Source organism: Chiloscyllium punctatum, chromosome 2, assembly GCF_047496795.1.
Source record: "Chiloscyllium punctatum isolate Juve2018m chromosome 2, sChiPun1.3, whole genome shotgun sequence".
In the NCBI taxonomy this organism is placed as follows: domain Eukaryota; kingdom Metazoa; phylum Chordata; class Chondrichthyes; order Orectolobiformes; family Hemiscylliidae; genus Chiloscyllium; species Chiloscyllium punctatum.
In genome coordinates, this window is record NC_092740.1 from 124,672,140 (window position 1) to 124,692,989 (window position 20,850).

General features: G+C 41.6%; 1 protein-coding gene across 3 annotated transcripts in view; it reads right to left on the reverse strand.

Annotated features, from left to right (window-relative positions):
* musk (muscle, skeletal, receptor tyrosine kinase) overlaps window positions 1-20,850 on the reverse strand; it is a 196,922-nt gene that overhangs the window by 96,889 nt on the left and 79,183 nt on the right. Inside the window, exons 8-9 of one of the 3 annotated variants that reach the window (XM_072588112.1) lie at window positions 8,544-8,550; window positions 5,967-6,230 (exon numbers count right to left, since the gene is read on the reverse strand). In XM_072588112.1, the coding sequence (XP_072444213.1) occupies window positions 5,967-6,230; window positions 8,544-8,550 (271 nt within the window). Of the gene's footprint in view, window positions 1-5,966; window positions 6,231-8,543; window positions 9,034-20,850 lie in introns of those variants that run through there. The other 2 variants (XM_072588111.1, XM_072588114.1) reach the window with 2 other exon arrangements.

Below are 20,850 nucleotides of genomic sequence, written 5' to 3' on the forward strand. Positions count from 1 at the left end.
TAGCCCAATGTTCATTATAGCTGATGATGTCACTGTTGTAATGCAGGACACATGGTAGTCACTTTTTTTGTATAGCAAGATCCCACAAACAGCAGTGTGATAAGGATGAGATAATTTGATTTGAGGCCATAATTTTATAACGAGGTCTTTGGAGAGAATTAGCCCACTCTTTGGATAGTACTGTGAGGGATTTTACATCCATCTGAATGAGCTAATGCCTTAACATTTCACCCAAATGACAGCCCTATTGAGCTCTGCCACTGGAGTGTCAGCCCAGGTGGTGTGTTTTTGGTCCCTGGAATGGGACCTGTAACAGAGCCACCTAAATACTTCGGAAGGAAAGCAACAAAACCCCATTCTTCCAGTCTGATATGCTGTAACCAATAGAGTCAAAAGACAATTTATATCATTTATTCAGGAAAAACATCTCATTCACTCGGAAGTACAGTTTAATAATGTACATGCTGTACATTTAGAGAAGATTATTCTGCTGGTGTGTAATGAATGGGAAACAGATGTGGCCAAAGCCCTCGATGGTAGAGCTTGTGGTTTCCTCCTCTGGGACCAAGACATGAATGTAATCCAGACTGATAGGATATGTCTTTCATTTTTTCCTTTCATGTTAGCTACAAGAGCCATAGTTCAAATTAGGCCTGTTGCAGTTTTGATCTGGTCTTCAGTCCAATTCAAAAGGGAATAAAACCTAATTGGGAAGACTTGACAGTAAATTGGTGATAACATTCAGAGGGAATGGTAGATGTGGAAAATCAACATACTCTTATTGCAGTCGAGTGTGGTGCTGGAAAAGCACAGCAGGTCAGGCAGCATCAGGAGAATTGACATTTCAGGCATAACCAGGCATGATTCCGAATGATTGCTTATGCCGAAACGTTGATTCTCCTGCTCCTCAGCTGCTGCCTGACCTGCTGTGCTTTTCAGCATCACACTGTCCACTCTGATCTTCAGCATCTGCAGTCCTCACTTTCCCCTCCATGGTCTTACTGCATCAATGAGAGGATGTGCTCTTAGGGTCATACAGCCATAAAGCATGGAAAAAGGCCCTTTGGTCCAACTCATCTGTGCTGACCAAGTTTCCCAAACTGAATTAGTCCCATTTGCCTGCACTTGGCCCATACCCTTCTAAATCTTTCCTACTCATATACCTATCCAAATGTCTCTTAAATGTTGTAACTGTACTTGCATCTATCACGTCCTCTGGCAGTTTATTCCACCCTCTATGTGAAAAGTTGTCCCTCAGGCCCTTTTTAAATCCCTTTCCTCTCACCTTAAAATTAGTCCTCTCATTTTGAACACTCTAACGTGAGAGAAAAAGACCTTTGCTATTCACCTTTTTTATGCCCCTTGTGAGTTTACAGACCTCTATTAGGTTCACCCTTCAACCTCATAAGTCCCAAACTATTCAGTCTCTCCTTATAAGTCAAACCCTCCAATCCCAGTAACATCATTGTAAATATGTTCTGCACCCTCTCTAATGTAATAACATCCTTCTTTATAACAGGGCAACCAGAACTGTACACAGTACTCAAAACATGAACGCATCAATGTCCTGTACAACTACAACATGATGTCCCGACTCCTAAGCTCAATAATCTGAGCAATGAAGGCAAATACCTTCTTTACCATTCTGTCTACCTGTGACGCAACTTTCAATGAACTACAGGTGTGTTAAAGAAACAAATCTTCCAGAAGCTCAAGACATCCTGAGAGGTTTGCAGCAAATGAAATACACTTAAAGCCTACTCCTTCTGGTAATGTGGAAAACACAGCAGCCATTTTGGACACAGCAAGATCCCACAAACAGCAATATGACAAACATCAGATTATCTGTTTCTAAGTGTTGGCTGGATGATATTAACCAGGACTCTGCAAAAAAAACCCTAAAACAGAAGTGCTCTTCTTCAAATAGAGTCATATGATCTTTTATATCTACTTGAATGGAGTAGTTGGAGTTTTGATGTTTCACCTGAAAGGTGGCATCCTTGCCAGCTCTGCACTCCCCCAGTACCTGTTTGGCCAACCCATAATCTTCTGATCTAGAAAGCAAGAGAATGCTTTACCACAGCACCTATCTAAGGTATATGATTGGAGCAATGATGTTCTACGTCTAGCTTATGGTCTTACTGGCCTGAGACTGGATGTAAAAAGTAGAAAAATGTTTGGTTCTTCAGTGGTGACGTAGTTCAACTTGAACATAAAATTCATGAATTTTCACCATTCCAAAAAAACATGGTTGACTTTGGTAATTACAAGCAACATTTTATAGGTAATCTGATCTCTGTAAGTCCTCACGATTTCACAGGTCAAAAGGCCTCTGAGCTCCATGGAGACCAGACTTGTGTTATTCACAGTACTGCAGCCAATTGCCTTCTCAATCATCCTATTTTTAGCGATGACAATCCCCATCTCATCGTAACCATAATGTGATGGAAATGGGATCGCAGTTTGGAATTAAAGGCCACCTGTGCTGCTCCGATCCATGTTTCAGACAAGATGTTAAACCAGGGCCCCAGTTGCACTCTCAAGTAGATCCTGTAGTGTGATCTTTGAGACACAGTAGGCTAGTCCTCCTCATTTTTCTGGGCATACCCAAGAATCATCATGAGAATAGATTGCCTGTCCAGTTAATTCACTACTATTCATGGGATCTGACTATGTATATGTTAACAGCTATATTTTCTACACTTCAGTTACCCCTGGCCAAGTATTTTGTCAAATGTTAATTATTTTGGTATGTCCTGAAGCCAGGAAAGATACTATAGGAATATAAATTCTTTCTCTTTCAGTAAGAATTTGCAAACAGGTAAAAGACGGACAACACAGCAGGTTCTTAAGGTTGCTAAGACTTAATTACAGGAATGATATCCAAAATCCAATGTATTTGGCACTGTGGACTGTATCGGACTTTAGTTCAGGCAGATATAGCTTTGTCATACATTGGAACAACTAGATTTGCTTTCTCTGCACTAAGAACTGCTTTCACATGATGTACTTATGCCAAATTGAGGGCAGAGCTGGCTGGAATGGACTGGGAAAGGAGTTGAGCAGCAAAAGTGGTTGAGAATCAATAGTAAGCATTTAAGAAAATTGTTCATGACTCACAGCAAAGACGTATTCCCGTGATGAAGAAGAATTCTAGAAAGGGAATAAGCCAACTATGTTTAACCAGGAAAGTTAAGCACAGCATCAGATGAAAAGAAAAGAGCATACAATGTGGCAAAGATTAGTGGTAAGCCAAATGATTGTGAAAGTTTTAAAAACCAACAAACAACAATGGAAATAATAATAAAGAATGAAAAAATAATCTTTGGGGTAAAATTGTAAATAATATCAAAATTTTTAAAAAAGTGTTTCTTTAAATATATAGAAAAGAGAGAAGCCAAAGTGAACATTCTCCCCCAAGAGAATGAGGTTGGTGAAATAATAAAGGAGGATCCAAAAAATGCTAGAAGAGTTGAATAAATACTTTGCATCAGTCTTTATAGTAGAAGACATTGATAGCATTTCAAAATTATTAAATATTCAAGGGATGCAAGGACAGGAAATAAATAGAATAACTATCATTAGAGAAAAGGTGCTAGGGGAACCAATTGGGCTAAAGACTGATGTGCTCCTGGATCTGATGGGATACATTCTAGGATGCTAAAGGAAGTAGCTACAGTGATAGTGGATACTATGGTAATAATCTTTGAGGTATCATTAGATTTTGGAGAAGTCCCAGAGAATTCAAAAACAGTCAATGTAATATTTTTATTTAAGAAAGGAAAGGAACCAAAAATAGTTAACTATAGGCCAATTAAAAATCACACAACACCAGGTTATAGTTCATCAGGTGGATGATGAAGGATGAAGGAGCACCTGATGAAGGAGCAGCGCTCCGAAAGCTAGTGCTTCCAATTAAACCTGTTGGACTACAACCTGGTGTCATGTGATTTTTAATTTTGTACACCCCAGTCCAACACCGGCATCTCCAAATCATATAGGCTAGTTAGCTAAACATCTGATATTGAGAAATGTTAAAGTCTATGATAAAGAAGTCAATAGCATTTAGAAATAAATATGGTCAAGCAGAGTCAGCAAAACTTGCTGGAGGGTAAATCATGTCTGATAAATTTAGTAGAATTCGTCAAGGAGGTAACAAGCAGGAGAGATTCAGGGGAAGCAGTGGATGTAATATATGTAGATTTTCAGAAGGTATTTAATTAGGGACCACACTGAAAAAGATAAGACCCCATGTTGTTGGAGGTGGATATATAATTATGGACAGAGGGTTGGCTAACTAATAGAAGACAGGGATGTATGATAAGAGGACATTTTTAGGATGGCAAAATGAAATTACTGATGTGCCATAGGGATTGGTGCTGGAGCCATAGTTATTTCGAATAAATGTTAATTATTTAGATGAGGAAAGTGAATTTACAACAGCCAAGTTTGTGGATGACAGAAAAATAGGTGAGAAGGCAAGTGTGAGGATGATACAAAGAGTCTGCAGAAGGATATGGACAGGTTAAGCGAGTGAGAAAAACCTTGGCAGATGACATATAATGTAAGGAAGTGTGAGGCTATGCACTTTGGCAGGAAGAATAGAGGAGCCGAGTATTATTTAATTGGAAAAAGACTAAAGAACAAACAGGTTTAGGAGCCCTCATCCATGAATCACAAAGAGCTAGCATCCAGGTTTAGTAGGTAACAGCGAAGACAAATGGAACGTTGCACTTTATCTCAGAGTATAAAAGTGGAGATATTTTGCTATAACTGTACAAGGCCTTAATCAGACCACAGGTGGAGTATTGTGAACAGTTTTGCAATCAAAGGAAAGTGACACTGGCATAAGAGTCAGTACAAGTAAGGCTCATTAGGTCTATAACAGGTGTGCAGGAATTGTCTCGAGAGGGGAGGTTGAGTGGTTTGGGCCTGTACTTGTTGGATTATAAATGAGTGAAAGGTGACTTTATTGAAACATATAAGATTCTTAGAGGGTTTGACAGATGCGGAAAGGCTGTTTCCCTTGGGGGAGAGTCTAGCACCAGAGGACATAACCTCAGATTAAGGGCCCATATTGTTAAGCTAGAAATGAGGAGCAATTTTTTCTCTGAGAGGGCAGTGAATCTGTGGAATTCTTTGTAATATAGAGCTGCTTAGGCCAAGCCATTAAGTATATTCAAGGCTGAGAGAGACAGATTTTTAATCAGGTAAGGGTATGGAGAAAAGACAGGAAAGTGGAGTTGAGGAATATCAGATCAGCCATGGTCTCATTGAATGGTGGAGCAGATTCAATGGGCTGAATGGCCTATTTTTATTCTTATGTCTATAAGAATGTAGTCTTATAGTTCAATGCAAATTGAGTATTTGGTGTCAATACTTGGGAACTGTAGACTGCTTTCTCAAACTTTCTTACCTGAATTATGAAAGTATCTTAAATCCATGGCTAATCTCTTCTTATAGTTCACAAACACAACAGTGTTTAATTTTGGTAGTAAAATAAGTCATTGCCCTATCCTCCACAACAATTTTATCTCTGACCGATTAGTTTTTTCGGATTAATTTTCATAATGGTTATTAGCTTACATATTTCATTGCTGATAACAACCTACAGGCACTGTGCTTAGGCTCTTAAAAGATTTTAAAACGCCCAGTTTCAGATAATCTATGCTTTATAGTCACTTGGACTTGTGATACCATACCTACATTAATTTATTTTAGTGGAGATACTAGTCTATTTTAAAGCAATGGGTTTCTAGCTGCCTTAAACTGCTGGAGTAAAATGTCTGTTGTGTTCATTTAATACCTGCAAAAGTAATTTAGAATTATAAAATCTGGTGCCTAGAGGGAGGCAACACAGCCCCTTTAGTCTAAACTGGCTTTTTGAATGAGTTATTCAATTAAGCAGCTCTTTCCCTGGAACCCTGCAACTTTCCAGGCTGAGAACAGTCCTGCAGCTGACGTACCGACACACCGGTTTCGGAGCAGGCCCCAGACCAGATGGATTGCAATCCTGGTAAATGTAGTGACACAACAACGCCTCAGCAGCTGGTTTGCACAGCAAGCTCACACCATCCAATTCCGTCCAGGTGCTCTTGGTCATTGACTCTTGTGTCCCCTCTGCGTCAGCATGAGAAGAGTTGAAGAAAACGAGTTTGTCTTTGCCCAGTATGTCTTTGCATACCTCACCACGATAGATACTGCAATAGCCCAAGTCACCTTTGTACAGTCTGAAATCAAAACCAAAGTCCTTTGTTGAAGTAAAGAGAACAAATAATTAAGAAAGTCTCTCTCTCTCTGCTTAATATCCTCCCTGAACTTATTAAACACAAATTAAAGTTTCAACAAGACCCTTATCAATGTCTGCTGTCTTTATACGTACATGCACTCTTCCTAAAATATTTTCCTAGGTAAAACTATTGAAATTTGTCTCTTTGCTTGTCTTGACATGAATTTGAGAAATAACTAGAAAGGAATTGTTAGAAGATAAACAAAATTATTCTATCAGTAAAGGCGAATGTACAATACTGTTATAAGAATTGTGAGGCTATGCAGTCCCTTTAGGCTAAACTGGCTTTTTGAAAAAGTTTTTCAGTTATGCAGGGTGGAGAAATTACGGTGGCTGGTTGGAAAGGGAGTGTTGTTGGGTGGCACAGACCACCCATTCTTTACAGTTTTACATTGTCTTCAAAGTCATTTGATCATTTATAAAGAAATATTAAAGCAGGTAACCAAAAGCTTGGTCAGAGAGGTTGTTCTCAACCAGCATCTCAACCATTGGGCAGCAAAGTGGTTAGCACTGCTGTCTCACAGCACCAGCGACCTGGTTCAATTCCCACCTCAGGTGACTGTCTGTGTGGAGTTTGCACATTCTTCCCGTGTCTGTGTGGGTTTCCTCTGGGTGCTCCAGTTTTCTCCCACAATCCAAAGATGTGCAGGTCAGGTGAATTGGCCATGCTAAATTGCCCATAGTGTGAGGTACCTTGGTCAGGGGTAAATATAAGGTAGAGGAGTGAGTCTGGGTGGGCTATATTTCAGAGGGTTGGTGTGGACTTGTTGGGCCAAAGGGCCTGTTTCCATACTGTAGGGAATCTAAACTAATCTTAACAGAGTAGAGAAGCACAGGAAGGTTTATAGAAAGAATATCAGAGCCAGGAGCCCAGGCAATGATCGAGCAATGAAAATGATTGGGCAAGCTAAATAGGAGGAGTGCAGAGAATTTGGAGAATTGAGGGGCTAGACAATAAATTTGGAGATAGGTAGTAGAAAGACTATGGAGGGACCTCAAGCACCTCATGCCTCTATCAGAATCATAGAATGGTTTGCAGAACATCACCCACTCAGCCTGTTATGTCTGGCTCTCCAAAGGAGCAAAAGGTATTTAAGAAATAACTGGCCCCCTAAGGGAAGGCACAGGTCTTTAGAATACAATCTGATTGGGAGTGGGACAAAAAGAAGTGGTACGGTGTGCTCCATCCCTCTGAAATTGTGAATGCAGATCCAGCAGTTTTTCCATACCCATGCTGAAGTTTACTCATGCAAACAAAAAATGCTGGAGATCACAGTGGATCAGGCAGCATTTGTGGAGACAGAGCAAGCTGACATTTTGAGTCTAGATGACTCTTCATCAGAGCTGATGGGAAGTGTGGAGGGGGCAGCATTTATGCATTAGTGGAAGGGCGACATGCTGGGGGAGAAAAGGTGTTGACAGTTAAAGTTGACAGTTGACAGGTAAGAATAAAGAACAATGGTGTCTCAAACTGCCAGACTGGAAAGAACAGACAGTTCCACTGGAGTCCACACTTCAAGGCAGCTCTGATGAATAGTCATCTAGACTCGAAACGTTAGCTTGCTCTCTGCCTATGGATGCAGCCTGTGATTTCCAGCATTTCTTTGTTTGCAGTACAGATTCCAGCATCTGGAATAAGCTGCTCCTGAAGTTTACTCTTGTACAGTCCAGAATCATCCCAAATAAACACCCATGTGCAAACTCAGGAGCTAGTAACCCCCCCACCAGCTACACTATGGGAGGTAAAGCATTCCGGGCGGCTCGAACAAGTTGTAGTTGTGTCAGCAACATCCTGCCCTGGCTATAACCTTTATTCCAAAAGTGGAACAATAACAAGGAGAATATACCAAAAAAACACATATGACCACTGGCTCAAAGATTTATTTCCCCTTAAAAAATTATTTATTTTATTGTGGCCAACCCTGGAAAACACCAAGTCCCATGAGGCCAACAGAAAAGTGTGTCACCAAGGTGAACCCATCTAATATGGTAGGCTGGGGAATGTCAAGTAGGCAACATTAGCAAAATCTTAACTCTTATTGCATCTGGGTGGGTAATATTTTATCTCTTGTTTTTTGATTTCAAAAACATAAGCACTTTCCAGAATTAAACTTTTACCCTTTGACAAAGACAACATTTGCCGTTTTTGTTGCTTACTGTGCAAATGCAAACTTACATAGCCGCTGTTTAGACAAGGAGTAAAACAAAACAAGAAGATTGAAATGAACCTTTCAGAATAATTCAAATGTCTTACCTCCATTCTATGGGGAAATAGCAGGTTCCATTGGAGGTCGGGTGCAATGAATCAGAGATAAAGAGAAAAAAGAGGAGAGTTAGATATTTGTCCATCAATGTAAAAGAGAGTGTGTGACAGAGTTGTGTGGAACTGCTCCCCAATCCTGTTTCTGAATGCGAGGAAGCTGTGGTGACTGCAGCTCAGCTTTCTGTATGTCTATGAACCAGGTTTGACTTTACCCCAATCCTACAAATGTGTGGGAGAGCCGTGTTAGACTGTCCCCTGAACTCTTATGTGTTTGCCATGTGAATGCACATATCTTCTAGTGCGCACGTGAGACAAAGGGAGAGCGATGACAGTCTGCACTCTAATCCACTGAGATCTGTGGGTGTGCAAAAGCTGTGATAGACTTCACAATGTGGGTGGGTGCTTCTGTGAGCCTGAGCATGGATCTGTTTAACAGCTGTGCTATGTGAGAGTGTGTGTGTGAATATGTGTGTGTGAGAGAGAGTTGTGTAGACTGCGAACTGATTCTTTTGACTGAATTTTTCACTGCTCTCAATTGTCAAAACCCAGTGCGTGTCTGAGGGGCCCAAGTTCTGGGTTAGACAGGTGTGCAGGAAATCAGACAGCCTTAATATTGCTGAGGTCTTGAGAGACAGAAAACTAAGTGTCAGATTTGCAATATCTTAACAACTTCTTAAGCATGCAAATAATTATGAAGCAGATCCCACAGGAAAGTCCTGCCTGGTGACAAAATTAAGGTTTAAAGTTAGAAACACACCTCTCAGGGCTGACTAAATGAATAAATCTTTCAATTGAGGTCCTCAACATGATTTACAGGATACTCACCTCTCTGATCTGTCACCAGGCAACTATCCTTTCAGTGCTTTACTGTTTATTCTTGGCCAAGGCAATTAGAACCAGCAATTCCCCTCCACCTTTGTACCTTGCGGTTATCAACTAACTTTATTGATTACAGATCATTTGCCCAGCTCTTATTTATTCAAGAAATGCAAGGTCAAGTGCAATAGATTAAATTGTTAGGGAATATTTAAAGGGAAGACAAATTAAATATTGATTGAGTTGAATTATCAGGTTTCCAATAACTTGCACATCACTCAAACAATCATTTCAGAATGCGTTTACAGTTTGCAGGCACAGACCAAGGATTGACTGAGAAAGCTGGCGGTTTTCACTTGGAAAGAAGCCAAGTTACAATTAAGCATCAGGTAACTCCACAAGCGATGAATATTTCTTAATATGGTCAACCATTCAGACACATGGTGATCTGGGCAGTAAAATCCCACCCACTATAAATTCACACGGTGGGCTGGGAGGAGCCTACGTCTTTCAGCATGATTTGAGTATTCAAGTTCCACCAAGTGACTACTTCCTTTATCAAATCTCTCCTTAATTTCTTGCTTTAAAACATGGCTGCTTCTGTGGCGTAGGTTCAGTAAATATCTGACAGTATACTCGTGGGATACACACGATAATGAGGTGAAGAAAAATAACTTTCCTGAAAGCCATGGACTTGAAATTGAGGGGTTCTATGAAAATAATGTTCCTCCTACATCTTGCTGTATAAAAAAATCTGGTTTCGGCTTTGGATTCAAAGAATGAATTCTGTTCTGATTTATGATTGGGTTTCACAGATTCTCAAAGGCCTCTGTATTTATATTAAAAGCTCCTTTTTTCTTTAATCTTTCCCCTCATTCACCGTTCATTTCACTGCATCTGTTGCCCAGCTGGGAATTCAGAGAGGTAGCAATCAAACGATCATGCACCATTCCATCTCTCTGATTCAGGTCTGTGAATAAGTTTTCAGGGAAGTTATTTTTCTTCGCTTCGTGGTTGTGTATACCCCATGAGTATGCTCTCTGATATTTGCTGAACTTATCTCAGAGAAGTTGCCATGTTTTTAAAGCTTAGGGGGAGATTTGATTAAGGAAATAGCTGCTTGCGTCAAACTTGAAAGGAAAGGCACATTGCTGAAGAGTTTTATCTTCCACTCACCAGGACAGGCATGAGAATGCCAAGTGCCAAACAATCACAACAACTGACTCTGCAGGAGCAAAGGGTGCTGATTGGCTGACAAGTCAACTCTGTTTGGCTGCCGTTGAGAAGGAAATGGGAAACTGTAGACTCCCCAAGCTACCAGACTTCCAGATAATTCAAAAAAGCTGCATTCCTTTTGTATGGAGAGAATGAGCTCCTGCATATGATCACTTCTAATGGGGTAAAGGAGCCATATGACTAGCTTGATGTTTTAAATCAGTCATCACTGCAGTCAATAACACACTCGGGATTATTCTGTACATGCTTCTCAAACACAGAATCACGTCTAACAGCAGACAATGTTTGTTAGCTTATCAATTATTGAATATGGTCCATTCTCTGCCTCTTATGAAACACCGAAGGAGCATGGTGTTAGATTCGATCAGCCAATTATCAAGATGCAAGGCCTCTGTACCCAGCCTCACACTGGCATTGAAATTCATACACAGCCTTACTCAACTGTACAACAGGCAGCTTGTTGGACTAATTGCAGAATCCTGAGTTAGTAATAAATGTTGCTCTCGTGTAATTACTTCATAATAGCAGCATGAAATTGCATGCTTAACCTGCTGTTCAAATAATTGACAGCACCAACAGGAGTAGTGGCCAATGCTTGTACTGCACTTGGGTGATCATAGATGCCCTGCAGGCCATCGAGTCCACACTGACCCTCTGAAGAGCATCCCATCCAGACCCACCCCTCTATCCTTTCCTGGAGAAAACCCACGCAGATGCAGGGAGAATGTGCAAACTCCACACAGACAGTTGCCCCAGATTGGAATCAAACTCAGGTCCCTGGTGCTGTGAGGCAGCAGTGCTCACCACTGAGCCACCGCGCCAACCTTTGATGACGGGAGGTTAATGCAATGGATTGGAACCTTTTAAGCATTTCAAGATCTGTGAGAGGCTGGAGTTTGAAAAGACATGAGTGGACAGCAACCTACCTGAGGGTGGTGGGGGGATTGAGGGTGAGGAAATTCCTATGTTGGGGATGCCTTCAATAGATACTGAGGGCCAACAAAGGTACAGGAGCCCACCATCATCCCACACAGACGAACTTACTAGGCAGGTCATTTGACAGCAATTGCTTCCATCATGGTTAAATGTTTTCAACAGAATTTAATTGCTGACTGAAGTGTCTCAAATGGCACACCAGTGGGTGGGGTGCTCAAAGCCACATATCGCTGGTACAACTGCAGTGGAGGCTTGAGCAGAAGGTTAGATGACAAATAGACTGTCTACAGGATTTAATGTGCCTGCACCTTCAAACTCACTGAGAAGGAAGTGTCAAATCTAGCCCAATGATTCCACTTATAGAGTGTCCGAATCTGTCAGCTGTGAACGAATGGATAATATGAATGTAGGGAATACAGGATAAGCCTCTTACTCAGAGAGCAGTGAGAATTTGACAGTTGCTACTGGAAGTGATTCAAATGAATAGTATAGATGCCTTTAAGGGAAAGGTAAGTCAAAATTACCAACTCTGCAGGAATTAATGGCCAGATATACCGATGACCAGAAAACTGTTGGAGTCGCCTATACTGATATTGTGCATTTGTACTGGTGTTATCCCTGACCAGCTCACTTTATTGCAATTGTCCAGGGAACTTAAAGTTCTGAAAGACCATTCCTCTCTATGTAGAAACTGCCAAGAAACCCTTTAAAGTCAGAAACTCCAGAGGGTTCTGACTCTGTAAAGCTTAATATTTACTGAGGAACGGTTGGAAGATTATAAACTATTCTAATTCCTGGGTAATCATTAAACTGACCCCTGACTCACTACTGACTCCTCCCCTCCAACTACACCTCTACCAATCCCTTACACCACCTGCCCTCTGACAAACACCCCCTGATGAGACCCGTCTGACCAGACCATGTCAACACCCACGCCCCTTAATGCTGGTCTGAAACCCCCCCTCCCACTTACCAGGCACAACATCATCCTGGTACTCTACTGACCTCACCCACTCGGCACCCTACTGACTCATCCACCTGACACCCTAATGATCGTACCCACCTGGCATTCTATTGACTTTACTCACTTGGCATCCTACTGACCTCACCCACCTGGCACAATTCCCAGTTTATTGACCCTGGTGCACTTAACCTCTCACCCAACTGGTACACTAACTAATCAACTACATGCCTAACCTTACACTTACACCACATACTTACACTTTTACAGGAGCTGTCAGAGTGTCTGGCTGTGCTGCTGAATGTTTAAGTCACAGAACACAACAAATGACTGCTGCAAAAGGAGGATTGGCTTCTCCAAAGATTTCCTTTGCTGTTGGATTCCCAGGTGGGTTTGTAACAGGAGGCACCTATCCCAGAATCACCAATGCAGAAGACACCAGAAGGTAAGTGGGTAATTTTTTTATCTGATCAGGGTCAGAACTAGGATTTTCTAGAACTAGGGTTGGTCTGGGACAGTTCAGTGGCTAATACTGCTGCCTCACTTTGCCTGGGATACGGGCTCGATTCCACCCTCAGGTGACTGTCCGTCTGGAGTTTGCACCATCCCCCTGTGTCTGTGTGGGTTTCCTTTGGCTGCTCTGGTTTCTTCCCACAGTCCAAAGATGTGCAGGTTGGGTGAATTGGCCATGGGAAATGTAGGATTACAGGGATGGGATGGGGTGGAGCTGGGTATAATGCACTTCAGAGGGTTGGTGTGGACTAGATGGGCCGAATGGCCAGCTTTTACACTGTGGGGGTTCTAAGATTAATCTCCAAGACCCAGGTGCAAGTAACCAAGAGGGAAAAACAGAGGCATGCTAAAGGCTTGTGTTTTAATGAAGCATTATCTTTGAACACATTTGCTTATCAGGAATAAAAACGTTCCAAATGGGGAAAGAAGGATGTTGTTTGACTGGTGGTCAGGAATCATCCAATTGGTTAAGTAATTTCCCAATTGACAGGGGACAAGAATTTGGTGTGATAATGAATATATTGGGATGAGATCAGTGGGCGAGCATGATCGCACTAGGGTACCTTACTAACACATACGGGAGAAAGCAATAGGAGGACAGGATCAATATGTTGATATTAAATAGAGCGAGAAGACAAAGCATGGAACCTGAGGGGCCAAATTGACTTTTTCTGTCCTTTAAACTTGAAATGAAAGAGTGGCAAAGTGCAGTAAGTGTATTTTCATTGCCAGAGAAAGCTCCATCAGTATTCATATTGTGACTGCAAATGGAATTAATACAAATCTCTGTGCTGTTAAGACAACACTGGACATTGTTTTACTGATATTTAAAGATAAAATGCAGTGGAATTTGACAGGGTTTTGAACAGACTACATCAATATCATAGGTTAAGGTCATTGTGAGGTTGGTATTAAAATCAAAATAGATCTGGGTCTCTTTCTTTCGAGTCCACAATCCCTTAAACAGAGCTGACAGCTGCCAACACAAAAGGTTTCACTGCATCTGTTTTGGAATGGGGTCTGTGAGCAGTTCAACTCTTGTAAGAGCTGAAGTAGCACAAAATCCAGAGATCAAACACAATGGAGGAAAAACAAATAATCGTTGTTATGTCTAGCCGCAGACAGCCCCTTAACAAGCACAGACCCAGTGCCAGGGTCTCGAGAATTTCCATTCGGATTTCTATTATCTGGTCAAGCTGCTTACTTGGGAAAACAAAGCATTTTGTGATCTTGCAATGAACTATTTACCTACCTGACAAGGTTAAAAAAGAGGGTTGGACATTGAATATTTCCCGTTCTGTCAATGTTGATCCCTGCCAACAGTGGGATTATATACTAAAGGTGAAAACATTGTGGAGTGTTCTGTTGCCCCCAGTGTCTTTACTCCAAGCCCAGTTTACTTATTACTTGTTGATCTCCATTGGCTCCTAGTCAAGCAATGTTGCAAATTTAAAATTCTCATCCTTGTTTTCAAATCCCTTTATGGTATCATCCTTCCCTTTCTCTGTCATCTCCTTCAACTCCTTAACTGTCAAAGGTTGTTCTAATTCTAGCCTCTGGACAGTCCCTTGATTTTAACTGCTCACCGATGGTCTTTAGTTGTTGAGATATTGAATTGTTTCCTTACCCCTCCCCATCTCTATCTTGCTTCGCCCTTACCCTGCTTTAATACACTCCTAAAGGCAACTCCTATCACCAGCACTTGGTCACCTGACCCAACAGTTTCTTGTGTGGCTTGGTGTCAAATCTAGGTTTAAAATGATTCTGTGAAGTGCCATGTGATGCTCATAACCTGAAAGATCTTACACAAATGTAAATTATTATTGTGGAATGTTTTAAATAAGAAAAAGAGCTGCTCATGAGGGGTACGTGTGTCAGTTAGCCCCGCCATCTGCATGGCTGGTTTACTGTATATGAACATCGACAGCATGAGTTCAATTCCTGCACTGGCTGAGGTTTCCATAAAGAATTCTCATTCTCAACCTCTCCCCTTGCTTGAGGTGTTGTGACCCTCAAGTTAAACCACCCCTCTTCTCTCTCTCTCTCTCTCTCTCTACTCTGGTAGGAGAGTGGGAAACCCCACTACATGGGCTTTGAGTTGACCCAGTGCCCCCTTTCAGACATCGGGTGGGAGGAGCTGCGGCTGGGTGCATTTTCAGGGAATTCAGTCCAGAGTCAGCCTTCTGAGATCCAGTGGAACCAATGTCCAGAGACACTGCCCTTTTCTCCAGGGCAATTCAAGATGGGCAATATATGTTGGTTTCTCGGTGACACCCAAATCAATTTTAATAAAAGCATCCAGAGTGAAGGAGGGAGTCAGTGAGTGACCCTGGAGGGAACAGTGGCTTCCAGAGAGGGTACACACTGCTCACTTTGTGGAATTAGTCTGTGGCTGAGGGAACTCTTCTCAGATCTTCTACTTCAATCTGATGTAGGTTTATGTTGGGATGGACAATGCTGAAGTGTTCTTATAACGATGATGGTAGCTCACCTCAAGGATTTACTGAGCATGTCCTCATAATTTAGGTACCTGTGGTTACTTCCACAGGAATCCATACACTGTTATCGTGTCAGCCAGTAAGGCAAATCTAGAACTTCAGACTCCTTGGGCTGATTTTTCATCATAAGGTTGGTGACAGGAACTGGGCTTGTTTTCAGAACATAAACCCAGGGCAAAATGGACTAAAGTAAGGATTCCTCACACGGGTGAGCTTATAATTGAGTGAGCATAGAGACAGATTCCTCAGCTACTTAATTGTAGTAGATGAGATTTTTTCCAGTTGGGAACACCCGATGGCAATGCAAGTTCAGTCAGTGCACAGCACTTCGTTAAGGTGGTGCCCGCTGAGCTATTTTTGAGAAACATTTGAAAAGGCAACACAACCACCAAGGTGAGCTGAGCGTGAAGGCAGGGAGAACTATTGTATGGGTTAACAAATGTTATAGGGTCAAAGTTGCTTCTACCATTAAGGAAATCACAATGTCTGGTAGAAATCATTTGCCTTTTTCCTTCATGGGATGACGGTGTGGCTGGCCCATCCCGAACTGCCCAGAGGTTAGTTTAAGAATCAACCACATTGCTGTGGCTCTGAAGTCATATGTAGGCCAGACCAGGTAAGAATGGCAGTTTCCTTCCGTAAATAACATTAACGAACTAAATGAGGCTTTCCCTGACAATCAACAACAGATTCATTGTCATTAGGAGACTCTCAATTCCAGATTTTGTTTAATTGAATTCAAATTCCATCATTTGCAATGGCCGGATTCAAACCTGGGTGCCCAGGATATTACCTGGGTCTCCGAATTAATAGTCTAGCAGTAACACTACCAGACCATCTGGTCTAGCTATCAGAATTGCCTGTGGATGCCAAAATATAGCTTATCGCATATTAGGAATGAGTTCAAAGCTATATTGATATGATAGACATTATTGCAAGACTTTGAGGAGAACCAGATGCTAAGACTCACTCCTTTGAGACCCTAAGCTGATCTGCCCATATTTCCACATGACCTTACCATGGTGGGTGGCTTTTAATGCATTTCTCCGTAAAGCACGGAGGACCCTGGCCTACCACCTCTAGTCATTGGTCTGCATTAGGAAACTGGAAAATTCCAGCCTCCCTTACCAACCCTGGGCTGGAGGTGTGTGTGGAGTGATACCTAAAAATTAAACCACTTGTAACTGCCACCTGAGATTAGTTCGAATGTAGCTGAGGTGATCAGCAAAGGTGAATTTGAGAGGGAATTGGGGTTCTGATGAGTGCATGATGTGAAAAGGAAGAGAAGGACGTGCAAGTAAACTAGGCTGGGGAGGCAGGAACTGTGTAGGGGGAATGAACATTGGCATTCAGCAGTTTCTGTGCTGCAAATTCTTTATAATTTGAAAAGGTTTCCAATTGGCAATCTTCAGGTGAAAGCATTGCTCAGATCTGGTTTAGGAAAACATCCAGTTGCTTCTTTGAAATGGAGAAAGAAAAGAGATGAACTACATGTGAATTTCCTGTTAGTGCTGCACCGATGGGCAAATTGGATTTGTTCATTTAATGACTTTTAAATTGTTAGAGTTGGTACAGCCAACAAGTCTTAATGGTAGCTTTCATGTCGAGGAATGTGATGAGGAAGTGATTCAGATATCTTACTGGAGAGCCGGGAAATTCCAGAGTTAGGCAACAAATCCGATGGGAAATATTCCAGATTCAGTGCTGAAGTAAGAAGATTGGAGCAAGGAGGCATTACTTGGCAAAATTCTGCTGAGCAAATAATGTGGCATTTTTTCAAGTCCACTGAGCTAATTGTCAGTGGGAAGCAATTGTGCCTCCAAGGCAATAGGTATGTGAAGTCCAGACTCACTCCAGTAGGTGGTAGAGCTTAATATCTAGGCTGCCATTTTAATGCTGTACTTGAGGGAGCACTGAACTTCAACAAAAATGGAACTCAATCACATGAAATAGGAGCAGGCCACTCAGCCTCCTCCTGATCCTGTTCTGCCTTTCAATAAGGTTGTGGCCGATCTGATCCCTCCAATGACCTTTCATACCTTCCTTCAGAAAATCTATCTACATCCGTCCTAAAAAGTATTCAAACACTCAGCCTTTTGAGGTAGAGGGTTGCAAAAACCCATGACCCTCTATGAGAAAGGATTTCTCCTCATCTCTGTCTTAAATGGGCTACCCTATCCCACCCTATTTTTAACCAGTAACCCCAATTCTAGGGTAAACATCCTCTCCGCACCCACTCTACCTGGATTGCTCAGCATTTTACACGTTTCAATCAAGTTGTCTCTTACTCATAAAGTCGTAGAGTTGTACAGCACAGAAGCAGGTCCTTTGGTCCAACTCATCCATGCCGACAAGTTATCCTAAACTGATCTCGTCCCATTTGCCAGCATTTGGCCCATATCCCTCTTAAATCATTCTATTCATATACCCAGTGTTGTAATTGTACTAGCCTCCACCACTTCCTCTGGCAGCTCATTATATACATGCACCACTCTCTGCATGAAAAAGTTGCCCTGTAGGTCCCTTTTATACTTTTCTTCTCTCACCTTAAACCTATGCCCTCTAGTTGTGGACTCCCCTTGCCTGGGAAAAAGGTTATTCACCCTATTCATGCCCCTCTTAATTTTCTAAACCTCTATAAGGTCACCCCTCAGCCACTGAGGCTCCAGGGAACATAGCCGCAGCCTATTCAACCTCTCCCAATAGCTCAAAACCTTCAACCCAGGCAACATTCTTGCAAATTTTTCTGCACCCTTTCATGTTTAATAACATCTTTCCTAAAGTAGGTAGATTAAAGTAGAATATGGATGAGTTGGACAAAAGAGTCTATTTCTACACTGTACATCTCTAACCCTATGACTCTATGATGAACCCTGTTTATGATGGAGAACTTTATGAACATTCCTGAGTTGAATCATGCATGAGAGTGTTCATCCTAAACTCTGTTCTTGTATCAATGCTTTGATGTGCCTGGTCCAGTTACATTTCGGGTTAATGATGCCCCCCTCCAAGATGTTGTTGATGACTAATCTAGTGTTGTTAGTGCTGTTGAAATCCAATGGGAGATGGCTGCTTCTTCTCCTATTTGAGATGGTCATTATTTGCCATTTATAGCAGAGCATAGAAAGTGATCGTGCTAGAATTTATACTCCACACAAGTCTCTGTTCCTAATTTATTGCTATCATCATAATCATCTCTTTCTTATCCAAACATGTGTTTTTCAATCAGTCTAGTTCCACGTTTTCACCATTATCTTGGTAAAGACACATATCTTGAGTTCCCTCTTGGAATTATTCGTGGCTATCTTATATATGTGTTCATGGTTCAAGTCTGCTCCACAACTCAAAAAAAACTCCATGTGCTTTCCTATCAAACCCATTCTTAATTTTGAGACCCTCAATTCCCATTCTCAGTGTTCTATTTCTTACAAGAGTCCCAGCCTGATCCATCTTTCCTAATTGTTGTAACCTTTCCATTTCATTACAGTCATTGTGCATCTTGCTAGGTCATCCAGTGCTTGATGTACAACTGGAGGCTGGCGTAGGCTAGTTTATCATCATGTAGTGCATCATGTGGTTTGCTGCAAATCTTTGACCTCTTGCTTGTATGACCTCTCATAATTCTTCATGAATGACAATTACATTTGTGCAGATCAACTTTGCTTTAATATCTTCACAACCAAATCATAGGCTTGTGCAGTGAGGAAGGAAGCCATTTGGCCCCATTTTGCCTGTGCTGATCTTTGAAAGAACTATCCAATTTTTCCAACTTAACTCTGCTGTATTGCTATAGTGCTTTAGGAAATCTGAAGCACAAACGCTGTTGGGAGTCCTAGCTCAGGATTCTCTAAAGGTTAACATGCAGGCTCAATTAGCAGTTAGGAAAGCAAATGCAATGTTAGTATTTGTTTTGAGAGTTCTAGAATGCAAGAGCAGAGATGTACTGCTGAGGCTGTACAAGACTCTGGCCAGACCGCATTTGGAATATTGTGAGCAGTTTTGGGCCTCGTATCTAAGCAAGGATGTGCTGACCTTGGAGGTGGTCCATGGGAGGTTTACAAGAATAATCCCAGGAATGAAGAGCTTGTCGTTGGGGAGTGGTTGAGGACTCAATGAGTTTAGAAGGATGAGGTGGATCTCATTGAAACTTACAGAATACTGAAAGGCCTAATTAAAGTGGATATAGAGAAGATGTTTCCACTAGCAAGACAAACTAAGACCTGAGGGCACAGCTTCAGGGTGAAGGGATGTCCCTTTAGAACTGAGATAAGGAGAAATATTTTCTGCCAGACAATGATGAATCTGTGGAACGGATTGCCACAGAAGGCTGTGGAGGTCAAATCATTGAGTATATTTAAGACAGAGATAAGTTCTTGATTAGTAAGGAGATCAAAGGTTATGGGGAGAAGGCAGGACAATGGGGTTGAGAAACATTAGCCAAGATCAAATGATGGAGCAGACTCAATGGTCTAAAGGCCTAATTCTGCCCCGATAGCTTACGGTATTATAGTCCTACAAATCTCTCCTTTACCGATATTTATACAATTCCCTTTCCTGCTTTCACCACACCTTCAGGCAATCCATTACAAATCCTAACAAGCTACTCTGTAAGAACATAAGATCTAGAAGCAGGAGTAGGCCATCTGGCCCTTCGAGCCTGCTCCGCTATTCAATAGAGTCATGGCTGATCTTTTCATGGACTCAGCTCCACTTACCTGCATTCCCACCATGTCCCTTAATTCCTTTATTTTTCAAAAAAAAGAAACTTCTTCCCCACGGTTCTTTTGTCAATTATCATGAATCGGCATTCTTTGATTATTGCCCCTCTTGCCAGTCGGATTCTTGCTATGTTCTCTACCAAAAGCCAAATCAACTTTGCCTTAATTTTCTGCTCCTCCACCTCCGGAGGTCAAGCCAATTTCTTTAGTCTATCCACCGACTGAAGTCCTCAAGCTGGTGTTGTTCTGCCAAATCTGCGCACCCTCATATCCAATAAAAGGATAAAATTTTCCCAGGTAAGGAACTGAACAATGTTCCATACCTCATATCATATTAGTACATTTTATTTTTTTCTTTTCCTTAGATGAACCTGAACTAACATAACAAGAAGACAAGAATATGTGTTTTTACAGCCGCTTAACAGCATGTCCCATAATACATCCCACCAAATGATTTAATGTTATGGCAGAGTCATTACTGCTATATACATAATACAGGAGGCCAATCTCAGCCCAGGCTTCAGCCAATGTTATTTCTGAATTGACCTTTTATGAGGTGAGAGCAACTGTTGTAAGGGATGGGGAAGAATTGCTCAATTTATTTAAATATTTCTCTTAGC